A 16,044-nucleotide genomic window follows, 5' to 3' on the forward strand; every position below is an offset into this window, starting at 1 on the left:
GCATATTTCTTATGAGAAAAGGCTGAGGGAGCTGGGACTGGTTAGTCTGGAGAAGAGAAGACTTGAAGAGGTCATCATTAATGTGTACAAGTACCTGAAGGGAGAGTATAAAGAAGATGTATCCAGGCTCTTTCCAGCGGAGCCCAGTGACATGAACAGACGAAACGGGCACACACAGGAGGTTCCTTCTGAACATCAGTAAATGCTTCTTTATTGTGAAGGTGGCCAAAGAGTGACACAGGTTGCCCCGACAAGTTGTAGTGTCTCCATCCTTGGAGATATTAAAAAGTCACCTGGACATGTTCCTAAGCAACTGGTTCCAGCTGTCACTAGAGGAGCAGGGATATTGGACCAGGTTCCAACTTCAGTGATTACTTCATTCTACAATTTACATACACAGAACCCGCAAAAAGTAAGAATGCTGTATTTAAGGTTTATTTAAAATGCATAGGTAGGCTTTGCTATTGTTGTTAATTGCTAGTACTTAATACCTAATTTCATTTTTTCTTTCCTGTCTGTGGCACTGTTCAGATTTTTCTACCTTTCACTATATGCAATTCTGTGTTTACTTTATGTAAATACACTTTTAATATACATAACCATTCCATACTGTAATAGTACAAAATGAATACATATTATATAAACATAATAATTTAATAATACAATTTTATGTAAAAGTATTTATATATGTGTAGTTTAATATAGATTACATCTATAACATAATATAATTCCATATTCATATGGAATGTGAATACATAGGTAAATATATGTAATACCCATATTTACTCTTTGTAATTCCACATTTGCAGGTGACTTCAGTCGTATTAGCCTGAGATGTCATACTTGTAGCACATTAAAAGAGGGTTTAAATGTAAATATTTTTGTTTGTGTTGCAGGTTTCTGCAAGTGCTTCCAGCTTCTGCAGAGGATGAGAAGCTTTTGGTAGATGTCTTAAGATTTTTAAACAAATTGCTTAAAGAGCAGAGATCAAGTCTGGAGTCAGACCATATAAAGTGGATCCTGAAATCATTGCTTAAAAATGTAAGAATATACCTAAGAAGTTAGCTGTGGACTGTAAGAAATGAACAACAGTGAACTGGTTGGCTGGTTTGTTTCTGTTGAGTTTCTCTAGTAAAATGACTTGTTTTGGTGAAAGCAAAAAATAGCAGATCTTGTGGTATAAATGTCTGCTGCTTTTTGTTTGGGGAAGTTAACTTTGAACAAAAGTAAATTTCCTTATTGTCTTTACTTGTTATAGATATTGTTTCTCTAAACTCATATTATTTGCCAAAAGTAAAAAATATCTGTGTGTGCCTTACTCTGATGCAGCTAACTATGGTTGTATAGAGCCATGTAGCTCTATGTAGAGTTCTGTATATACATGTAACTGTAAATACTTATATGATATGGTTAACTATGTAGCTGTACATACATGTATGTATGCATACGTATACAGCTGTATAAGCTATGCTTAGCTACATACCTGCCTATTATCTACGTAACTTAAGGGATGAAGTTTGATATAAGTGTGTTGGAACACACTTCTGTTTGGCAAAGAGATAAAAGTGAACATTATTTGTCTCGAATTAAGAACGAGAATTGAAAGGCCAGAAGTTTTTGCTTTCACTGTGTCTGTCACTTAAGTTTTAATTTTAAATGGTTATAATATGTCTAAGTAAAATATTTTAGAAGCTTGAGGAAGGTATTATGAGCATACAGTTCAGTTGGTGTAGTTAAAACACATTTGTAATAATGAAAGAATGTAATTGTGTTTCTTTTCAGTTTTTCAGTGCTGTCTATTTCAGAGATCCATTCTGTCCACTACTATTAATTTAAGATGTGTAAAATTGGAAAATAAGAACATTATAAAGCAGAATAAAATAACTTATTATATTTGTCAAAATGTAATAATTCAATCTTGCTTTATAAAAAATAGTTTAACGCCAAAAATAAAAGAGATGGCTGCAGTTTTAAAAGTTTGTAAAGTACTGTTCTTGACAAATCAAGGGCGCACTGCCTGTGTGCAGGTTTATTCATGGTCTTGCAAGGGATATCATATGTTAAGTAGAGTCTGCGTGCACTTGCATTTTCCCATTTTAGAGTATAATCAAAACATTTAAGACAAAAACGCTAGTAGACTTTATATCAATCCCTTACAGAATTCAAATACTTCAATTTATATGGCTAACTGGGAATCCTGTACAATTTTATAGAATTTATACAGTACAGCCCATTCAATATATTAATAAGAAATCATTATTGCAAATTATTTTAAGTATTTCAGGCAACTGAGACAAGATACATATTGAATTAATATTTCTACTATGTATTGTTTTGTGATCTATTTTTTTATTGCAGGCTATTGCTGTGTATAACTTCAACTTTCCCTTCATGCTTCAAAATACACTGTATCATTGCTTAATACTAGGAGTTTTTAAAGGCCTTAGGTGTAGATTTTTTATGACATTTAGTAGATTTAAGTAATTGGTAATGATAGGAATTTTTTACTGTGCTTTTTACAGAAATACTTCTTATTAAAATGATAATAAAATTTGTGATTTATAATGTGTGTGATTTGCAAGCTCTCAACAGAAAAATGGCTTTAGTGCGTATATTAAAATAGGATTTAAACAGTTCATTATTTGACTACATTTTTATTCTTTTTTTATAGGAGCCAAAATCCCTTTTGGCCCTCCTAGTGCGACCAGAATCCCAAGTGCAGAACGAAATAGATGACATACAGACTCGTGTCAGGCAGCAGCTTGATAAAGAACTCATTCGTCTTTTTAACACATTGTTACTTTGTTCCTTGTCAGTGACTGACAGGTACAGTAAAAATGGACCTTTCTTTGTAATTCTGGTGGGGTATCATAATACCTGCTCCTGCTGTATCTGTGTCAGAATTTCAATCGAATTACATCTTGACTCTGTCATTTTAAACTGTAAGAATGGAATATACTCCTGTTGAAGTGAAGATCAACATTAGATAGGCCTTTTGCCATGGTTTAACTCGGGATCGGAATTAAACCAATGACAACGATGCTCATTGCTTCCAGATTGCAAACTAAACTAGACAGCTTTAATTAAATGCTAATGATAAAATATACACAAATATATACAAATATGTGCAGGAACATACAAAACCCTTAGCACCTCCCCTCATCCCCATCAACTCCCACAGCACATTCCTGAGCTGTGAGCAGTTCTGGAAAGTCCTGGACCGCTGCCAGAGATAGCTGCAGAGCAGACAGGAGCTGAGGGAAGATATATGAGGGTCAGTAATGCACAGGCCAAGGGATCAAAGAAGATGGATAGACAGAGTCCTGGGACGCTGGCCATGATGTGATCCCTGAATTTATATGTAGGATGGAATAATCTCTTTGGTCAATTTTGCTGTCTGTCTAATCCTCTTCTCCCTATGGGAGAGTTATACATAAAACTTTTCTGCTCCTTTAGTGTCCAAAGCAGCGGATTCAACAAGCTGAGCAAAGTGTCTTTGGTCTCTCAGCAGTAACTATAAATATTTCAGCATTATCAGTCCACTAGCTGGGAAACTTGCTGCTACTTTCAGCAAGTGTGCTGCTTATCAGAGTTCACTAAAGGAAAACAAACAAACAAACAACAGTAAAAAGAAAATTGACTCAAACTAGTACACATTTTCACAGTAAAATTAGGAAATAAACTGGGAAACTTGGAAGAGTATGTAATAGTTGTCACTTTTTCAGCAAATGAGGACTGAACCGATTTCAGGGAGAAGACGAGCTAATTCTCTGTCATTGCTAGAAATTTGCACACATGATAACTTGGTTGATTTTGTAGCATTTATTTATAGAAAAGTAAAACATTGAAATACTTGAAATATCAACAAATATTTTAATTGAACTCCTTTTTGAGCCTGATAGTGTATCAGTGCACGAGTGATTATTTAGGACAGCTACTTTAAGCATGAAGTTACAACCTTTTCCTGTCAATTAAGCAAACACAGACATGAATTTCTATTATTTTTTTTCTCTGAGTTTCTAATCTTCCCATACTAAATCTCTCTGTCCAAGTGTAGTCTAAGAGATACTAAAATTGCAGCTTAAAACAATATTTGTTTAAGTGCCACAACATAATGGTTTGTAAAGATACTTTCAAAATCTTACCTTTTTCATTCTTCCCATTCTTTATTTAGTCTTTTGTGGGGGGAGAAGATGGGGCATTCTCCACATCCATGCAGTTGTTAATTTTCTAAAAAATTTAAAAGTTGGAAAGGGAAGATTATAGAAATTGCTGCTACTTATATCTAACATTCCTGTATTTTCTGTTTACCTGAATTCTGGATTTATTGTATTTTGTGGGAAATATTTGTAAATTTGTCTCTTGAACCAAAACAAACATAGGCATAGCTACTAAGCTTTACAGCTTTTTCATGATCTGTCTTCAATCTCTCACTCTTTATTTAGCATGTTCCTTAATAATTAGAGTTAAATCTATTTTGTCCTATTTTGGTTAAGCAACCCTGTTATAAACAGATGCAATAGTATTCTTTCAGAACCTGGTTGAAGCTAGAAATATAAAATTTAATTCCATGTTATTCTGTGCATAAGACATTACTAATCAATTGAGATGCTGAGACTCATAGACTAACACAAGAAGAGTGAGGCCTTGGCCTCTTATAAAATAATTCATTATAGCAGCTTCATGTTGACAGTTGATTTTTTTTTTTTTTTTTTTTTTTTTTTTACTATTAAACCAGAGAGGGCTTGCAACTTGCTGGCTCTTTCAGAACTGAGCTGGCTCTGAATCTGCTACAATGCTTAAGGCTAACAGATGCACCACATTTTTATGGCCTTCCTTCACTGGAGAGAACATTACGAGGAATGGTTCATGTTACTGCACTTCCAAACTGGAGTACCTACTCTGCTGCAGTTGAACCTGTCACAATTTGTAAGAAATATTTAACAGGTCTTCTTGAGGTAAGTAGCTTATGTTATAATATAGCTTTGGATACAAATGCATGTAAAGAACTAATGTAACTAATGAAATTAAAATTTTTAGGATTTTCAGGTTTCTGTTTAATATTGTGTTTATTATTAAGCTCCACTGCATTCTTCATTTGAAGAAGCAAATAAAAAACATTGAACTTCAGAGGTTTAACCATATAAGAAATGATCACATGACTGGATGACTCATATATAAATAAATTATTAAAATTCAGCTAAAAGTCTGCCACCTTTTCATGAGTTTAAATTGTAATTTACTAGCCTGTAGAACAGTTTGTATTCTACCTGTATACTGCTTACAGTAAAGCTACCATGAACTTCTACCCCCTCTCTTAGGTAATTTCTTCATTTTATGTTGAATGGGGAGGAAACGCTATGTCCTTCATGGGAAAAGGGGTTACAAAAAGCACAGTGCTTTGCTTGCTTCACTTATCTCATGAAATGATGGCTCAAGCGAAGGATATGGTGAGTGCATTACAATTGTCCTTATCTTGTCATTTGTGAGAGCTATGCACAGATATATTTTAACTGCTTAAGTTAAATGATGGATTTTCATATGTGGTGGGGGAAGATGTCTTATATTTCAACAGATAATAAAAATGAAAAATTCACGTTATTTAATCACATGACAGATACATGAAGAAAAATAATTAATTACAATCAAAGAAATAGTTACATGTTCTTATTTGGTAGTTTTCTGCACATGGATAATATGAGAGAAAGATAATGTGAATAATAAGTAAAAATGAAAAAAAGGAAGGAGTAAATTTTAAATTGAAATAATTATTCCAGTATTAAAAAAAAAATAATTTACTCTCTCTTCAGCACTGCTGTCCCGGTTCTGTTAAGATGATGACACAAATTTAATTCAATAGGTGAAGTAAGCAGGTTAAATACATGTTTATAGAGACAGAATCAGAATCTTTTTCCTGGAGTATCAGTGTAGTATACATTTGTAGTGTTCTAGTAGGTAACTTGTGGCTCATTCTGTTGATAGAGTGGCATGGGATTGAAAGAGTAGTGAAATAATTTTACGTTCTCTAATCAGGACTGGATATCTCTTTGGTCTTTGCCTTATGATACCAGTGAAGAACAAGTTGCTTCTCGGCTAGGTCTGGCGTGGCTGGTTCCTTTATGGGTAGACAGAGACCCTGAGGTTAGTTAATGCAATGTTAAGTTGATATTTTATTTTGGCCCTTTAGTGTTTGCAGAATTTTTGTTTCATTAATTTATTTAATATTGAAACTACTGTTTTGCATTATTTAAAATGTTATTAACTATATCCTATGGAACAGTAACAATAAAGTAACATATAAATACAGTATGAAAATTTTTTCCTTACATCTTTTGTCCTCTGTGCTTTCATTAGTCACTCATGATCATGATTCACTGGCAGTTTCCATTGACACTGTTGTTACTTAGCTGCAAAGCAGAAATGTTTACATTAACTACAAATTTAGAGCAAATTTATTTGATTCAAATGTGTTAAATTATGTTTGCTAAATTGAACTATTTTAAAATGGCAAAATATGAAGAAGATTGAAGACTATCTTAGTATTTTTAAGTATTCAAAATGTATTTATTAATTCTGACATTTATCATACACACAGTTATGATTATGAGTATAGGGCTAGAGAAATATAGGATGAGAGGCTGTTACTTTTTAAATTATTCTCTTAAGCTCCAGATTCAGTTGATACAACTTAATAGTTTGAAAAATGTGTTGCTGATTACTGCAAGAAATATCACTTTTGTGTTGTGCTTGTATGTATCAGGTCAGATTTACAGCACTTGGAATAGGATCAGCTCTTACATCTCTTGAAATAGGATGTATCGCTTTAGCAGAAAGCTGTCAGAACATCTCAGGAGGACTGTGGGCAACGGTGATAAACATCCTTCTGGACCAATCTGAATGTAGCGTGGTACGCAGGGAGGTATGTTTCTTGTTTCCTTCTGCTGTGTTAGATTGTCAAGTTTTTTTTCCATTATGGAGAAAAGTTTTTTTAAATTTTTTATTCTATGTATCTATTCTCTTATGCACCATAACACCTACTGCTTTGTAAGTTAAATATTGCCTAAATGAAGTAAATGTTTAGCTTCTTATTTAGAATTACTCAAGATTCAAGAAATACAGATGACTAGTGTAAAAGCAGAAATTATCTAAACAATTACAAGTGAATGCATTAAAACTCCTAAGACTGACTCAGGCAGAAAAATAGGTTGTTAAAGCAAAACAAATTAGCACAGATTTTAATGGCTGTTTTGTTTCTTTATGAACACTTTGGTACAAACTCATCCTCTGATCTGGAGTAAGTATCTCTTCATTACAGACATGAAGCAATCTAATTTGCCTAGGCAAGAATATTTATTTGTGAGAACTGAAAGTTTGTACTCTGGTAGAACATCACACAGAACTGTGTAATGCTATATTTAAACTGTGTAAGTTTTTTTGCAACTTTCTATCAACTGTAGTTGTAAAGTTTTTCTTGTTTTCCAATGAGTAAAAAAGAATAACTATGACAAATAGTGAGTTAACTTCTTTCACCTCTGTTGCTCAACCAATTACATATTCCAAAGTAATAGTTTTAATTTATTTGTGCAAAATGCTCTTGACAATGTCTGCTTCATTGTTTTATTTAATGTCCAAATCATTTTAGTAGTCTCATAAGAGCCAAATTGACAAACATTGGCAAAACATGAAAAAAGCAATTTCAATCCACCCGCATGTTCATGTGATAGGTGTGTAATATAAACTACACACACGCCATGTATTTAGAAACGACAACATTTGAAATGTATGAGTCTGTCACAGTGCACCCCCCAAGTTTTTTTAAATTATTATAAAATAATTGAGACAATAGCCTTCTCTTGTGCCATGCCCTGATGCCATCTATCATTGAGGGGTTCTAGGCCATATCCTTCTAAATATTCTTTTTTGTCAACATTAACATAAAAATTCTTTTGTTTCAACATATGTCTTAAGCAGTGGAATAATATGTAGAATGTACTGTTCAGTCTGATGTGGGTTTTTTTGAACTGTGGTAGCTTGATGACAATAGTGATGCTTTCATTTCTTGCAGGCTGCTTTTATTCTACAAAATCTCCTTGTGATTCCAGTTCCTTCAGAAGATGTGAAAGATTGTTTTTGGCATGTGAGTGACTATTACATTTGATGAGAAAGGTCATAGTTTCACAGAGAGATGATATTTTGTTTAAAAACTTATGTCAGTATACCTATAAAGTATAAACCTAAAAAATTACATGTCTAAGGTAACACTTTGGAAAAAGAAATACATGAATAGACAAACTTCTCTCAAACTTCCAGCAGGCTCAGGAGAACCACAGTTAGTTTGTATAAATGTTGTATTTCATGAATATAGTTTTTTTGAGCTCCTGGGAAAGTTGCTTATTTACATAGTACCATTAAAGTTTTAGGATAGAAATTGGTAATTTGTTTTACCCACACTTAGGGTGCAATATGATTTGAGGAAGAAGAAATTATGAGAATGTGACGTTTAAAAATGTTTTGAAAGAAATATGTAAGTGATGAGAAACAACCCTTTCCAAAGAAAGATGAAGCATTGTGTTGCTTAAGTAAATTTAAATGCTTGTCAAATATATAACCCCTTGCTCAAAGCAGTGTGAACTAGAGCAGGTTGCTTGAGCCTTTGTCCAGTTGGGCTTGAGTGACCCAAAATATGGAGACTCCACAAGGTCTCCGGGTAACCTGTTCTAATGTTGACTGCCCTCACAGGGATTAAGATTTTTCTTAAGTTTAAATAGAATTTCCTGTGTTTCAATTTTTGCTCATTGCCTTTTGTCCTGCCATTGGATACCAAAGAGAAGGGTCTGCTTCTCTTTTCTTTCTCTCATCAGATATTTATACAAACTGGTCAGGTCCTCCAGAGACTTTTCCAGTTCTGATCTTAAGTCAGACATCTCATGTTACCTTCAGCAAGTCTGGTATTTTACATAAAGATCTTTGGATCTTAGTTCTCCATTTTTCAAATTTTTGTGGCTTTTATACCTGTTCTTTCTGTTTATCTTGCTCCTTCCAGTAGGTGAGATCATACCAATGTGAGAGCAGTGTCTATTCTTCTTTGAAGAAATTTGCAGATGCAACCATATCCTGAATTTTTCTATTCCTTTCTGCCAAAGATCAAGTTAGCGCTGAAACACATTCCTCCTATTTTACTGGGATAAGTTATCTGTGATTCAGCTGCACCCATAATTCAAGTAATTTTATGAATCTAGCCCTTGTTTCAGTCTTATTGCTTGTTATTTATATTTTATCAATATAAATAGTAATTATTTAAATTCATAATAGCAGGGGATTTACAAGAGACAGCCATTGTAACTTGTTGATATAAACTCTATTAGAAGTTGTTTAGTCTTTTTTTAAGCATTTCAGTGACTATGGTGAGATGACAAAAATTGAATCCAGTTGTGCTATTCTGGATGAATTACAGTGCAATTAATAGAAGCTTTGAGTCAATGTGATTCTTCTTAAGCAGTGCAATTTAATGGAAATTGCTCATTACTTAATAAGTGTTCATGCTGAAAGATATTATCAAACAACACTTTGTAGTAACTGGTAATTTAAACTGTTGAAAATACAAACATAAATTAAAATTCTTTTGCCAATTAACACTTTTAATTTTTATAGTTACTCTAAAACAGGTTATGTTGCAGCTTAATAAAATTTCCTTTCCCTTGTCACCATAGAAAGCACTGGAGAAATACTGTAACAAATGCAGTAAAATCAAGCTGTTATTTTAAGTAAGACTATGAAGTCTTTCTTTTCAGGTGTAAATCCACTGTTCTAGAAAGTTTTCTCTGAAGTCAATATTTAGAAAGAAATTACTGAAAACCATTCTTAGGAGATAATTAATTTCATGTCTTTTTTTTCTAAATAAATCTTTTATCAAAGTAGGTTGACATGGATATATGTAGTAAAATGGCAGTGTAATTTGCAAGAGGATCTTAGGATGAGTGTACTTGTTTTCCAAAGAAAACTTTTGCATTATTTGGTATCTGTAAGTAGCTTTAAAAAAGAAATAAAAATTGCAAAGTCTCCTGATACAAATACTGTCTTAAAACCACCCAGTTACAGCTTTCAATGACCTTCTACTTAGATGTTTACAAATTTCTTGGGAGCTAAGTAGCTACTTCCATTTTGCTAAATAATTACAATTTTGGTAAAATATGATTTATCTCAGCCATAATAAAATCTGTATTTGAAGTATCCCATGTGCTAGGGCTCTAGAAGGTAGGGGGCCCAAGAGAGCTGGTCAGTATTCAAACAGCACCTCCTCCAAGCTCAGGATAAAGGTATTCCCCTGAAAAAAACCCCACAAAAAAACCCCAAACAAATAGAGGAAGCAGGAGACCTTCATGGATAAGCCAGGAGCTCCTGGAAAAACTCAAATGTAAGAGAGAAATTTACAATATGTGGAATAAAGGTCTGGTTAATTGGGAGGATTATAAAAATGCTGCTAGATTATGTAGAGACTCAACAAGAAAGGCCAAGGCTCTCTTGGAACTTAGTCTGGCTAGGGTGGTGATAGAAAACAAGAAGAGCTTCTTCAAATACATCAATGATAAAAGGAAGAGTAGGGAAAAAGTGCGTCCACTGCTAAATGAGGTGGGAGATATGATAACAGAGGATGCAGAGATGGCAGAATTGCTGAAAGTCTTCTTTGCCTCAGTCTTTACTGAATCCCAGTCACTGGATGTGAGGGAGCAAAACAGAGGAGGAAGACTCTCCACTGGTCAGTGTGGATTGAGTTAGATTCAGTTGGATAAAATGAAAATGCACAACAAATCCTTGATGCATCCACATGTGCTGACAGTGCTGGCTGATGTTATTGCCAAGCCACACTCCATCATTTTTGAAAAATCATGGAGAATGGGAGAGGTGCCTGAGGACTGGAAGAAAGCAAATGTTACTCCAGTCTTCAAAAGGGGCAAGAAGAAAGATCCAGGCAACTACAGACCAGTCAGCTTCACCTCCATCTCTGGAAAGGTGATGGAGCAGCTCATTTTGGAGGCCATCTCTAAACACATGGAAGAAAAGGTTTTCAGGAGTAGCCAACATGGATTTAGTAAGGGGAAATCTTGCTTGACTGTTCTGATATCCTTCTACGAAGGCTATACCAAAAGGGTAGATGAAGGGAGAGCAGTGGGTATCGTATACCTTGACTTCACTAAGGCTTTTGATGCTGTCTCCCATAACATCCTCATAGGAAAACTCAAGAAATGTGGGGTAGATGATTGGACTGTGAGGTGGATTGAAAACTGGCTCAACAATAGAGTTCAGACGGTTGTTGGCACAGAATCAAGCTGGAGGCCTGTGACCCATGGTTCTCCTCAAGGATCAGTACTGGGTCCAGTTTTGTCCAATATCCTCACTAACAGGCTGGATGAGGGGATGGAGTATACCCTCAGCCAGTTCACTGATGATATGAAACTGGGAGAGGTGGCTGACACTCCAGAGGGCTATGCTGCTATCCAGTGAGATCTAGACAGGCTAGATAGCTGGGCAAAGGTTAACCTTATGAAGTTCAATAAGGGCAAGTGTAGAGTCCTGCATCTGGGGAGAAATACCAGCAGGCACCAGTACAGATTAGGGGTTGTTCTGCTGGAAAGCAGCTCCCTGGAGAAAGACCTTGGAGTCCTAGTGGACAGTAAGTTATCCATGGGACAGCAACGTGCCCATGTGGCCAAGAGGGCCAATGGTATCGTGAGGTGCATTAAGAAAAGTGTTTCCAACAGGTCAAGGGAGGTTCTCCTCCCTCTCTACTCTGCCCTGGTGAGACCACATGTGGAATACTGTACCCAGTTTTGGGATACCTAATTCAAGAGAGACAGGGATCTACTGGAGAGAATCCAACAGAGATCCATGAGGATGATTAAGGGACTTGAAAAGCTGAGAGAACTGGGGCTGTTTAGTCCTGAGAAGAGGAGGGCTGAGAGGGCATCTTATTAATATCTATAAATATCTGAGGAGTGGACATCAAGAGGAAGGGGCCAGTCTCTTTATGGTGGTGCCCAGTGATAGGACAAGAAACAGTGGGTATAAGGATGTTCCACATCAGCATGAGGATAAACTTCATTGCTGTGCGGGTGGTGGAGCACTGGAACAGGCTGCCCAGAAAAGTTGTGGAGTCTCCTTCTCTGGAGACATTAAAAACCCACCTGGAAGCGTTCCTGTGTGATGTGGCCTAGGTCGTCCTGCTTTGGCAGGGAGATTGGACTAGATGATCTCTAGAGGTCCCTTCCAACCCCTAACATTCTATGATTCTGTAATCTATTAGTTACAACCTGTAAACCAGCTATGTATACACACACACATATACATACACAGGATTAGGTTTAAGTCAGTTGTTTTGGGTTGGGTTTTTTTTTTGGCAGTTTATTTTATGTAAACAAATACCATTTGTGAATTTCATGTCTTCAGGGTCCCTGTGTACATGATGAAGAATCTGGCCTCTGTCAGACAGGAAAGCCTGCACTAAAGACCCTTTTGTATCACTGCCAGTTCTATGAACATGTGAATCAGATGGTGAAACACTGTTACCTAGGATGTTATATGTTTGATTTGAATTCTTCCAAGGAACACAGCCTTGTAATAGAAAAAGGTGGTATAATTGGTAAGTGATGTTAATGTAACTTTGTAGTATTTCAAACCTAGTTAAGTAACTTCTAGTTTTGAGTAATTTACCTTCAATAATTCTTACTAAAAATGAAAAGGAATATATAGACGATGAACTTCTTGTGTTATTAAGTCAAAATATTCTTCTGAGGATTTAAGAAGTAGATAAGTCTACTAGTTCACTAGTTTATCATATCTCAGGAAAAGCTTTCAGTTACAGATGTAAAAGATTGTAATTGGTTCTGCAATATATTTTCTTGCAAAATTTTGGGAGTGAAATACTTTTTACCCACATTCTGGTCCAAATGTGTAGTATGATCCCAAGTTTCAAAAGCTAGGAAATTCTTCAGAGAGCTCAAATAGTAACAACTTCATCCTGTTTTCTTTCTTTCTTTTTTTGTGTGCCTAAGTTTCTGTATTTTCATCAAAGGCTACAGTTTTAAACATGTTTTTTTGGTCGAATCTGTTAAAGTTAAATTACATAAGCATGAACAGAAGAGGAATGTTATTTCCCATACCAAGTTATGATTTTATGACAGACCCAAGGGAAAAAAAGTATTTTTGGTTAACTCACTGAGTTACCAGAGAAGTACCTCAGCAGTATACAAAATTCCAGCCATAAAAACCTGAGTTTCTTCTGTGTCATTTTTTTTTTTTTCCAGTCAGACACATTTCACTTCTCCCATGGTCCCCTTGTTTGTGCCTCTTGGTAGTACTGTTAGCTGATGCAATAGCATATCATATATAAGAGCAACTCAAACTCCAGGATTGTAGAACTTTTCAGTGAGCAGTTGCAATATGTTTTATCACATCATTGAAAAGAAAAGCCAAAAATATATTTTTCCAGGAGCACTGAAATAAAGGAGAATAATCTATGATGCTTTTCAATCAATAAACATTTTTCAAAATTTATTTAAAAAAGGAAACACAAGACAATGTTTGCGTCATCTATAAAACAGTAGTTTTTGAAAGGCTTGGAAGTCCTTCATTCGTATGTTCAGAATTGTGCTGTTTATCTAGAATGACCTGTTTCTGGATTTTAATATGTCCCTTGTCATCTCTTAATAGAAGATCTTGCATTGGTTTATCTTACTGAAAAAATTTTTGTTGCATTTTAAACTGGGGATTTTTCCCAGTCAGTTTTCCTCATATTTTTCAGGAATATTAAAAAACCCCTCATCCACAAAGTTAAATTGAAAATTGAATTATTTAGTTCAGTTTAATAATTTAAGATATGTATAGGGCTTAAAATTTTGGGAGTTTTGCACTCAGAACATGTGTAATCTAGTGCTTTGTTCTTAGTTGTTTTCTAAATATGTGACAGCCTCAAAACCTATTATTGACAGGTTTGTGCTATAAAATTTTTGGCACTTATAACTCTGAAACAGATTTACAAAGTAATCCTGTCTTTATTATATTTATGAATATGGGTTCTCTTGAAACTGTTTATCTTCAAATGCAAATTTGAAGTATTTTGAAGATGAGGACATCTGTTCATGTTTGTGCTATGAAGCTTCAGTATCTTCAATGTTTTTGTACTATTACATTTAGAATAAAATAATTCTTTACTATTTCAAATTACTAAAGGCCACGTGACTCTAGTTTGAGTTAAGTGTAGCTTTTTCAAGATGATTTTCTGTTGCAGCTGAAAACTGTATTTTGTTTTATTTGTGTTTTTTCAAGGGATTTGCTGGATAAGAATTCATAGGTACAGTGTGTGAAAAATTGTATTCTGAGATCTTCAGAAGGATAACTTCAGTTGGCTACTTTTGTGTTTCACTTAAACAATCCTTTGGAAAGTTTCATATTATGCTCTCTGCTAGTAATGAGAAATAAAACTTTTTTGTTTGATTTTGATTTTTATTCTTTTTTAATACAGATTTTGATGATTCTCTTAATCTTTGGAAGGCTCCATCCAGTCAAAGCCGATCTTCACATTCTCAGTCAACATCTGAAACTATGGTAACTAGCAGAGTAATCTATTTATATAGATTAAATAGATATATAGATTTATATAGATATATAAAGTTGTTCATTGAATGCTTTGAAGAAAAAAAAGCATTCTTGCAAATTCTGAAAAAAACCCAACAAAACACAAAACAAAACTGAAGACTGAAAAGCTCAAACTAAATTGAAATGTACTTTTAAGAAGCTGAAGAAAACTTCTGTGGTTATTTACCTGAGCAAAAAGAGATAAAATACTAGTTAAGCATATAAGCAAGTGCCGAACTCTGTAGCTTCTCACAGCAAGACGCATTCTCTAGAGATGGCTTTGTAATTGGCTTTATTGACAAAATACAGTCATCTCCATCCACAGTTGTCACTTTTGCTGCTTTTATCCAAACTGTCCTTTCAGAGTGAACCTATATTTACACCACACAGCTACAGAACTGGATCAGTCAAAACCACTGAAGTGCACAGGATTGAAATTATGTTCTGTGTCATAATAATATCAGGATTCTGAAACTGCATTTATAAAATGTAAAAGTGGCACAAGTGTTTGCAAGACCCAAAATAGACATGAAAAAATAGAAGAAAGCAGGTGGCTGCTTGAAAAATTTGTTTCTGACTGGGGTCATTACTGCAATGAAATGCTGTAAACATGTGCTGTATTTCAAGATGGCAAAGGCAAAGGAAAAGAAATTGAAAATGTTATTTCAGTTCAAGAGTAGATTTCCAATATTGGACCAGACTATGAGAGAAGCTTTTATTTGTTAGTTACCTGATAAAAATAATATCTTTTTAATGACAACAGCACAACAACATGTTGCACTGAAATCCATTTTTATAATTTTAGATTTTCTTGGAAAATTTTTTATATATGAATAACCATTGAATGTAATGTGGAATCCATAATATCATAACTCAGAAGTTTCTGTTAAACAGATGTGCTGATATGCCAAAGATTGTTAAAGAACAACCAGATATTACTGTATTGACTAGAATCATTATGCCCAGTTTTCTTGTGGTTCATCATAAAAACGTTTCAACAGGATTGAAATCTTGTCTCAAAATATTTCACGATTTTTCCTTGATGTTTTGACTATCTATCAAAAACCCCAAAAGCCTATTGGGCTTATTTTAAACACAAGTATTCAAATTTGTGTATTTGAAACTAAAACAAATGAAAGTGTGTGTAAATCAGGAAGAAGATGCTAACATGAATGCTGCTTTAAAAACCATTTACATAAGAATCTTGAGTTGTTTAAAAGCAATAATCTGAAAATTGTGTTTTATTGAATAGATTGAGTGCCACTTATAGGAATAAAAGCTGAACAAATTTCATCTTGTTTTGTTCATGTTACTTGAGGTAAAAATTACATTTTAGCAATTCTTATCAAGCTTGAGTGTCTAATCTACTTACAGTTGTCCTTGAATTGTCATTAATAGTTGAAGAGTTCAGTA

General features: G+C 34.4%; 1 protein-coding gene across 1 annotated transcript in view; it reads left to right on the forward strand.

Annotated features, from left to right (window-relative positions):
• The window catches only part of RTTN (rotatin), an 87,593-nt gene that overhangs the window by 40,521 nt on the left and 31,028 nt on the right, over positions 1 to 16,044 (forward strand). The window contains exons 26-34 of the mRNA XM_051612052.1: positions 897 to 1,041; positions 2,672 to 2,826; positions 4,739 to 4,958; positions 5,322 to 5,450; positions 6,034 to 6,141; positions 6,761 to 6,919; positions 8,066 to 8,137; positions 12,445 to 12,637; positions 14,519 to 14,601. Coding sequence (XP_051468012.1) covers positions 897 to 1,041; positions 2,672 to 2,826; positions 4,739 to 4,958; positions 5,322 to 5,450; positions 6,034 to 6,141; positions 6,761 to 6,919; positions 8,066 to 8,137; positions 12,445 to 12,637; positions 14,519 to 14,601 — 1,264 coding nt within the window. The remainder of the gene's footprint in view (positions 1 to 896; positions 1,042 to 2,671; positions 2,827 to 4,738; positions 4,959 to 5,321; positions 5,451 to 6,033; positions 6,142 to 6,760; positions 6,920 to 8,065; positions 8,138 to 12,444; positions 12,638 to 14,518; positions 14,602 to 16,044) is intronic.

This window comes from Apus apus, chromosome 2 (genome assembly GCF_020740795.1).
Source record: "Apus apus isolate bApuApu2 chromosome 2, bApuApu2.pri.cur, whole genome shotgun sequence".
Lineage (NCBI taxonomy): Eukaryota > Metazoa > Chordata > Aves > Apodiformes > Apodidae > Apus > Apus apus.